The following is a 10032-nucleotide window of genomic DNA, read 5'->3' on the forward strand; positions in this document are numbered from 1 at the left end:
TAATTGCAATGGAATTTTCATCGATAAAAGAGGATGAAACAACAAAGCAAGGCCCAATCGAGATGATCAGCCCAAGCAAAGGAAAAATACAGCTACAAAAGAAGTAAACTACTACAAACAACCTAGTACACAGCATGGATAACAGGCATAAAGTCTCTAATTGTAAGATTATCACTAGAAACTCCCTCAGGCCTGTCCCACCTGCATTGGCTTCCTCTTGACATGACAAAAGAGAATGTGGTGCCCGTTGAGCCTCTCACGCAACTCTTCAAATATGTCTGGAAGCTTCCAATGAAAGCATGTGCCTTCTCTCATCCATCTGATTACATTAAGGGGGTCTTTTTTGATATATTATTCATCACCCAAGAATGACATTATGAGTCTCACTCCTTGCTTAAGAGTCAAGGCTTCCAGTTGATACCATACCAGCAAAGGTGAGGCAAACTACTCCATTTCCAATTCTAAGTATACCACCAATACCTGCTTGAAGTTCCCCCCAATTTGACCCATCCAAGTTCAGTTTTATACTTTCCAACATGGTGGTTTCCATCTAGGAACTATTCTCCCTTTCGGAACAGAACAATGCAGTAAGTGTCTCCACTTCCTTCTATCCTCCTATGCTTCTACCCTCTTAAACAGGTTTAACATCGTGGCCCATTCCACAGTTCTACTAATCACTCCCTTCTTTAACCGTTCCACACTTGTGGCTTTTCTACAGAAAGCTTGCTAATTCCTGTCTGTCCATATCGGTCATAGGACTACTGGAACGCATAAACTCCATAATAGTCTACACCTAGCTGGGCAAGCCCCGACCTTCCAAGCATCAATGAGCATGTCAACAGATTTAGGCTTCACCCATTGGCAATCGAACAGCAAAAAAATGATATTCCAAACTTCTTATGCAAATGGACGGTTAAGAAGCAGATGACTTACAAGTTCTTCCAAGGCTGGGGCACTGAGCAGCCCAGGGACAAGGCCAGCAGATTGGCTGCCAACTCCAATGAGGTGTTTCATAGTTTACTACTTCAATGCAACATACTTCTTCCAAAAAACTACACATACTCTGCTTTCCCAGTAGTAAATTAATGCAGTCAAAAGAGTTAAATTTAGAAGAGCCAGTTACCCATGTGTGCAGCCTTCCAGGCATAAAACATAGAAATTTCTGAAAGGCCTTCCACAAAGTGATTAAAATGAAAAGATGTTTGAAAATACCGCTTGAAAAGTTCACAAGAAAACAAAAAAAATTGAAGGATAAGTTCAGAAACATTAGAGTGCATTTTGTTCTCATGCATATTCAGCTAGACAAATTACGGTTCAGTGCACTTTATATCCAAGGAATAGATGGCATTGGGCTCAGATTATCGATTTTTATCCTCCAAAGATGTGTCCCTACCTACTAATGAAATCTCATCCTCAACACAAGTGAAATTCAATGAACAGCGAGTTTAGCAATTGACAGATTACAACAATTAGTCAGGGCATTTAAAGCAATATGGGAGGGGTACAAACAAGAAAAGGTATCATTAAGAAGATTTCCAAGCATGTACATATATTTCCATAGATACATTCTGATAAGAAAAACCATGAGTGTATCAAGGTCAACTCACCAATCCAGCACCAGCATGATCACGAATAAATGCAGCATCCTTATAACGCTCTTCTTCTACAGCTCTCTGCAATAAAACAAGATTTTAGCCCTTTATGCTTATGTACGTGTACATGGAAAATGGAGACACAGAAACACGTGTTACATTAAGATGATAAATTGCTCTGCCCACGGTGTCATTTCTTGCCGCAGCAGCAACCGCAACTTTGAGCTTCGCCGCATCTTCATAATCCTCTCGATGTACAGCAACACCTAACTGTGACTGTTGAGATACATTGATTAGGTGCATTGCAGAGTGTTTAGCTTAAACAGAATCTATTTAGTATTATTTAGTATCCCATTCAAAAAAAGAATATATTTAGTATTATTTATTTTTTTTATTTTTAGTCCAGACTATGATTAGCGATGAATAACTATTTAACAAATACCAAAGCTCAAAAAATTTAAACTCTAACGATCATCATGAGAAGTTATACATACAGACCATAATTTTGAGAAGCCTGCATAGAAGAGTGTAAGCAGGTAAACGTACATACAACAATGCAAACATTTCAAAGTGTTATTATCTTCACGAGTCAAGCATGTCAGTGAGATAATCTAACTAAGGTAAAATGCATGGGTGAAAGCTATCCAGAATTCAATTGTGAACAAAATCCATCCAGCGTGCACTGTAAAGTCCGGGCCTACAGAGTGTGTATGGCCAGTAACTACCTCCCTTGGGCTGCTCTTTTAGAGGTTGGCACTCAAATGCAAGATTTGGAAATTACGCATGAATAAGAGGGGGTGCCATTTCCTAGAGCATCATCATTTGCTCTTTTCCATGACATTATGGGCCTATTCATGACTGCATGGATAGATTGGGATTCTTTTTTAGCTATGAAGACCCAAACCATCCAGTAACCTAACAAAATGGATCAGAGGGAAGCTACTTGGCTCCCGGCCATGCCTCTACCTCTCTCAGTATATGGCAATAGGCTTGGAAATCCTTTGCTCCGACGAAAAGAAGAAACAGGCCAGTTTTCAAACAGTTGAGGTCCCTAGACCAGGTGACTTTCACCTTTGCCTTCTTCAAGGAAGTCAGGAAGCAATCAGAAAGGAATATTTATGCACTTAGTGTGAAAATTTTCCTCTCAAAAGTTGTTCGACACCTTTGATGCTTCATTTATTGCTGCCATTCTAGTCATTCTTAAGAATGAGAATGACTAGAATCTTTCAAAAATTAATTAAACAGGGGTGTTTAATTAAAATGGGCCATCATGACATGCCTAATTGAGGTGGGTTTATTAGGGCTGAAATTTTTTTGATGCGGCAGTAACTACTAATCAGGTTATTGACAAAACCCATGGATTAGTTATTAAGGTTAATCTTGAATGGGCTTTCATTACAACGAATGGCCTTTTCTCATTATATAGTTTCAAATCTATGTGGAAGAAGTATATATGGTGAAAAGTGTCCGTCTGGCATTTACTGTTATGACTTGACTAAATTTTCACCGAAACTGACACGAAACGACCAAAATATTTTTGTTTCCATCCCCACCGAAACACAAACCAAAACCAAAATTTATGGAGAAACCAAATTGTAAGTGTATTAGTGGTATAATATATTGCTATGTGTTATATAATTATATTTATATACATTGCATGTTTTTTTTTTAATGGTAAATGTGGTGCATTTATATAAATTGCATGTTAAATGCGGTGCATGCATGGTTTTAAATTTCGGTTTCGGTAAAATTTCAGTCTGGCCGAAACTGAAATTTTGGCCGAGAACTACCGAATTTCGGCCAAAATTCGGTTGAAAGTCCCGAAATTTGGTAAATTTTTTGAATTTCGGTTTCGGACTTGACCGAAATCCGAAATTTAAAACCATGGATGCATGTACTATGTATAAATATTTATATGACTTACATGTGAAATGTGATATGACATGCAGCGCATGTCGTAGGCGTTCGATGTAGTTAAACCATTATGGGTAGTTTTTTGCTTATGTGATGTTTTTTTTTAGTTTGTATTTGTGCTAATTCCACCACATCGTAAAGTTTTCTCTTAAACGTCCATCATTTGCATATATTTCCATACGTTTCCATAATTTTAATGGATTTTCACAGAAATTTCCAACTGAAACTGACATGTTTTCATTTTCATCGCGACTGAAACGCATACTGTCGTACTGAAACTGAAACATGAAACCTTGTAATCAATAAGCAAGTAGCATACATTGGAATCACCCAAGGTCTACGTGAACATGATCCTCTCTCCTTTCGATTTCAATCTAGCAATTGAAACTGACGGCATTACAGTTTTATAGCAGTAGTTTAAGGCTTTAAGGTATTGATGTGGGTCATCGTGGTCTAATGCTAAACATGGGTATAAATTTCCACCGAAACTGACACCAAATGACCGAAATGTTTCTATTTTCATCCCGACTGAAAAATGCCGAAACCGAAACCGAAACACACATCGAAACCAAAATCGGAAGTGCATTAGTTGTTTACTATATCAGTGTGTATTACATAATTATATTTATATGAATTGATTGAGAAAGGTGGTGTATGTATTATATATAAATATTTCTATGAACTACGTGTGAAATGAGATATGTATTACATTCTCAGATATGTGTGACAGTGTATGTCAATAGGTGTTCGATGTTATTAAAAGAGTATGGGTGGGTTTCTTGCTTATGTGATGGTTTATACATAGGGGTGCAACTCGGGTTGGGCAGGTCGGGTTTTCCAAAAACCCTACCCTACCTGAGAATTATCTCGGGTCAAGTCTAATTTTTTACAGGAAAATCCGAGATTCGTAAACCCAACCCTACCCAAGATAGTTTCTCGGGTTGGCTTGGGTCAGGTTTTCATTTTTTTTAGCGTATGGTAGTGAGTCTAGTGACTAATTTTAAAGATTGTAGAAGGAAAAAAACAAATCTTCTCACCAAAAATCTCTAAATTTATGTCATTGAGGTGTATAAATTTAAGGAGAACACTATTTTCACATAACAGACAAGATCACCTTAATGAAAACAATTGTATCGATCTATTGGAAAATAATTTGCTATGTTATTCAAGAGATATTTAAGAAAGTCACAGTACACCCATATGAGTCGGGTTGGGTTTCAGGTTTTTTTTCCTTTAAACCCGGCCCTACCCAAGATTGAGTCAAGTTTTCCAATTTAAAACCCGACCCTACCAAGATCCATGATTTCTAAACCCGATCCATGTTACTTTCGAGCCGGGTCGATGCGAATCGGGTAAAAGCCGACCCAAGTTGCAGCCCTATTAATACATGTGTATTTGTGCTTATTCAGCATTTTCTGAAGTTTCATCATAATATTCTATCATTTGCATATGTTTCCATATGTTTCTGTGATTTTACAGGAATTCTACCAAAACTTCAAACCATGATGTTTCCCTTTCCATGGCAACTGAAACCTAAAAAAAATAAAAATAAAACCTTGATGCTAACTCACCTCCACTATATAAATGATACGACAATCTTTTTTGGCCTTGGCTTTGTGGCCCTTCAAGTAGGATTTCAATTCCTCGAGCTTGGTTTACTAAGTTTAGTTCAATGATCATTACCACATATCGATTTCAACAAAGCCATGTGGACCACTCAGTGTTCGTATGAAGACAGCCAGGTAAAATTGTTGTTTTAGTTGTCTACGTGGACGATATTATACATAGCAGCATGAAATGAACAAGTGAAAACTTATGCAGTTGAAAGATATCTACAAGGACGACAACCGAAATGAATAGGGCCCAGTGGTCAAACTAATTGAGTCTCGTCTTGAATCTTGGAAAGGAAAGTCTCTCTCTCCCTCCTGTAGGATTAGCCTTCTCTTGACCATTATCTCTAATGTTATGAGTTATTATCTATCCCTCTATAGGATTAGTCCAACAGTGACGTTCTTGTCAATGAGTTACATAAGTGAAAGCCAAATGACTACAAATATACGGACTTCTGTACTGTGTAAAGTAACAGTTCTCTCTCTCTCAGGTTGACACAGATATCTGGAAATTATTGACATTTCCTCCACTAGCTCATTTGTTTGAGTCATGGAACACGTAGTGTCAGTGAGCGGCATATGTGAAAGCCAAATGGCTATGAAAATACAGTCATATGCTGTGTAAAGTAACAGTTTTCTCTCTCAAGCTGGCACGGTAATCGAACTAGGAACAAGAAGATGGACTAATTATTACCGCGTACAGATTTCAAGGAAGTCATCGCCATTTATGTATCTAAGAGGGCTTTCCTTCAACTATGCTTTAGCAGGGCGACATGGTTCATTACCTTACATGGTAAACAAGAATCAACCAGAACTCTTACCTTCGATTGGTTCATTGGACTAAGACGTTCTGCTTAGTGCTTACACCCTCGACTGGTTGGTCAATATTGGATTATGACGAAATCAAATAAACAAAATCTTATGCCAGTTTTGGAGGTATACTTTTATTTCTCATGCCTGAATCACCATCCTACCTTTTGCTTGATTGATTGCATTATTACGTTTCTTTTATTATCAAAAAAAATTATTTTTACTAGAATAAAGCAAAATCGCTAAAAAAACGATCTTACCCCTCCATAGAATGTCCAACAACATTAAAAACCCTAAATTACATGCGATAATTTAAAAAATCGACGACAAAACCCTAAAAATCCAAATTACCTTGACAACCAAGACGATCCTCTCCTGCTTATCCGTAAAGTGTCATCCTACCTTTTGCTAGCGATTGATTGCATTATTACGCTTCTTTTATTACCCAAAAAAAAACTAATTTTACTTGGATAAAGTAAAATCTCTATCTAAAAAAACGATCAAACCCGTCGATACAACATTTAAAACCCTAAATTACATCGGACAGTTTAAAAACAGGTAAAAAACCCCAAATTACCATGAGAATTGAGACGTTCCTCTTTTTCTCATGCGTGAATTATCATCCTACCATTTTCTAGATTGATTGCATTATTACGCTTCTTTTATTACCAAAGAAACTACTTTTACTTGAATAAAGTAAAATCGCTAGCTAAAAAACGATCTACAAAATTAAAAACCCTAAATTACATCGGACAATTTAAAAACTAACAAGAAACCCTAAAAAGTAAAAAAATCGAATTTTTACCTTGAGAACAGAGACGATCCTCTCCTGATCTTCAACCTCTTCAAAATGCCGCCTCCATCGATCCCAATCCCAATCCCCTCGTTCTTCTCTTTTCTCCTCTTTCTCTTCAACACGAGCTAAATTCTTCTTCAAAGGGCTTCTGTACGAGTTAACGTAATCATTCCACCTCTGAACAGCGTTATTGACAACTCCTTGGATCATAGAATCCCATTTCGGATGAATGAAATCATCATAAGGAGAGGTGGAATCGGATCTGTTTTGGCAACGGCATGTTGTAGAGTCTGGAGGTCTGGATGAAGGTCTTGAAGTAGGGAAAGAGATGTAGGATTTCTTCTTTAATGGAGGAAATCTAGGGTTTTTTGAGAGGAGTTTGGGAGGGTTTGGGGGAGCTGAGATGGAAGCCATGAGAGAGAGACGGAGAAGGAGAGAGTGAAATCGAGATTTATTCTAAATAGATAAGATACTTTTACCGGTAGATAGAGGTTTAGATTCCGCTGGGTGCGGACAGAGCTTAAGTTGCGCAGCCTAAGGCTCTGTTCACTTACGTTCCCGGGAAAGCAAATCCCTAGGAAACAGCCACTTTTTTCCTTGACAAGACAGAATTCTTGTGTTCACTTGCTTTCCTGATAAAGTAATAAGCCTAGGTGGAAAATGTCAAATAATGACATGGAAATTGCCAAAAAATGTCTCTTTTCTCACAAGTGTGGGAAACCAAATCCCACTATTTTGTTCAGATTTGCTTTCCCGGGAAAACTAGTCAAAGAGGTGGGCAAGCAGTTTCTCGAGAAACATTTTTCCTGCGCACGTGAATAGGCGCGGGAAATCTTTTCCTACACAGTTTTCCTAGATTTCTTTTCCTAATGCCACGTCAGATTCCCGGAAAACCTTTTCTTTTCCTTTCCCGGGGAAACAAGTGAACAGATTAGAGTTTATCCACTTCCACCGGGAAGAAAATCCGATGGGAAATGGTTGGATAGGACGAATTTGATGAGTAGAAATCTATTCTGCGGGTGCGGTTTGGATTCTGATTCCATATACGCCTAATTCCATCATTTGGTTAATAAAGAGAACATAATCAAGGGGTTGGAATCCACCCCAAGAGGTAGTGTTCTTATTCTATCCCTATTGGAATGGAATATTTTTATTAATTACAATTTTAATTTTAATTGTTCTCATTCCCTTTAGGGTGCGTTTGGATTACAGGAATCAGGAATCAGTATTGGTAACAAATTCCAATCCCATTCCAATTCCCTTGGTAAAGAATTCCAATTCTAGTGTTTGGGTAAACATTAGAATCAGGAATTAGTATTGACATCAATACATCTCTGTTCATAGATGAAAATGGAGAGAATGTAGTAGCTAGTAGGTAATCGTAGGTGAAGGGTAGGGCGTGCTGGTTGGGAAATGATGTATTCTCACATAGGACGGTTTAAACCATTCATTTCTTGGACCCACCACAAATAGACAATGCCACAAAAATCATCTCAATAGGATGATCAAATCCTCCGATCTATAAAGATCTATTGATCGGAGGGTTAGATCCTTCTATGATGATTTTTTTAGCACGACCAATCTAGATGGGGGCCACAAATAAATGGTGGAGCCAAATCTCGAACAATGATCTAATTCAAGCCATGGCTTTCCTTAATGAGATGAGAATTCTCTGTTCAAGGATAGAGACGAAGATCAGCCATCCACTCCTCGCTTCTCTTAGCTCCATCACCTGTGGTTGCTCAACGAAAATGTTCGTTTCTACTTTACACGAAAATAATAGGTGAAAGAGATCCATCATCCCTCCCGTTTCATAACAAGATAATTGGTGAAAGAAGGATATTCTCGTGAGAGATCACGGATAGAATTTTTTTCCTCAAATAGAGAGAGAGAGAGAGAGAGAGAGATGGAGAGAAATTTTCTCCTCAAATTTCTCAGCCAAATTGGGCTTTTTTCTTCGTGGGAATCAGACTACCACCTACCTTGGGTGGTAACATAATCCACCCGAGATTCCGCTCGAATTTCCCCTTCGTGATTCCCATTACACCTTTTAAGAACAACCAAACGTTAGAATTGGTCGGGACATAATCGAATTCTGATTATTGTTTCCGATTCCAGCAATCCAAACGCACCCTTAAGGGAGAAATGGAATAGGTATCAGAATATGATATCGATTCCAAATCCTGACTTAGGCAATCGAAAGCCGCCTGTCTGTTGAGGGACTCTTGATCTCGTTGGCCAAGATGAGATTGCTAATGCCTTATTAGATTTCGAAAGCAAGCAACATACCTCGGTTCGTGAGTAGCAGGTTGATGATTGCGGTATGAATGTTTTTGAATTGTGAACCAATTCGATCAAGTCCGTGTTCACCTTTGAGTTCAATGGAGTTCTCTTCCAATTCTATAGTTTTTGAATTGTACAACCATGAAAGTGGAAGGGAGTGGGATCTATTTGGCTTTATAGAAGGTCTCTAAAACACTGGAGCAAAGGCTAAGTATGTAAATTCTCAACTTCAGAGAAGCAAATTGCTCTATCTTTTAACAATATTTCAATCACCAACATGATTAGCCATCGTCGATGAGTGCTCCTATAAAGCCACAATGTGCACAACCTCTACTACTTTCTCAATCAATTACATCTATTAAACCCCAATTTTGAATTGAGTCGACCAAAGGGGATTCATATGTTTTCATACTTCCCCAATTTAAAATTGTTCATCGACTTGATCAACCAAAAAGTTAAACTAATCTGTAAATTTGGTGACGTAATTTTTTAGAAAAAATATACTAATTTTATAAAAAATACATCGTTTTTTTTTCATAAAAATATTTTGATAAAAAATTCAATTTTAACTGATCAGTGATCGAGTATAATTAGGATAATTATATTTAATTATCACGAATATGTTGGGTGTTGTAAACGCACTCAAGTTAACTAGAAAATAATTGAGAATTCCATAATTAATTCCTTAAATTCAATCATCACACTGCCATGAGTTATGGCACGTGCATTCGTCACTTTGTCCTGTGCAGTGTCCTGTTTCTCATGGCAAAGAATTCACCACAACGACTTCTTCTAACCAGGTGTGCTGCATATATAGTATCGTATTATAGTACATGTAATTCAAATGCATTTCATAAAGATGTAGAGATCTCAATTCCGTTGAATCAATATATCAGATCCCACGCATATATATATATATATATATATATATATATATATATATATATACATTTGCGTGTATTTCCACATGTTGTGAATAAGTGCACTCCAATTTGAGACGCACCATACACGTCATCTTCAGGAGTCG

General features: G+C 37.6%; 1 protein-coding gene across 1 annotated transcript in view; it reads right to left on the reverse strand.

The window, feature by feature from the left end:
* EX1 (UvrB/UvrC domain protein (DUF3506)) overlaps window positions 1-7214 on the reverse strand; it is a 29021-nt gene extending 21807 nt beyond the window's left edge. Inside the window, exons 1-3 of the mRNA XM_077378011.1 lie at window positions 6732-7214; window positions 1752-1868; window positions 1608-1673 (exon numbers count right to left, since the gene is read on the reverse strand). Of these exons, the coding sequence (XP_077234126.1) occupies window positions 1608-1673; window positions 1752-1868; window positions 6732-7136 (588 nt within the window). The 5' untranslated portion in view covers window positions 7137-7214. The remainder of the gene's footprint in view (window positions 1-1607; window positions 1674-1751; window positions 1869-6731) is intronic.
* Between the last annotated feature and the right edge of the window lie 2818 nt (window positions 7215-10032).

Source organism: Tasmannia lanceolata, unplaced genomic scaffold (genome assembly GCF_043159265.1).
Source record: "Tasmannia lanceolata isolate RefF3 unplaced genomic scaffold, GAP_Taslan_0.1 ptg000004l, whole genome shotgun sequence".
Lineage (NCBI taxonomy): Eukaryota > Viridiplantae > Streptophyta > Magnoliopsida > Canellales > Winteraceae > Tasmannia > Tasmannia lanceolata.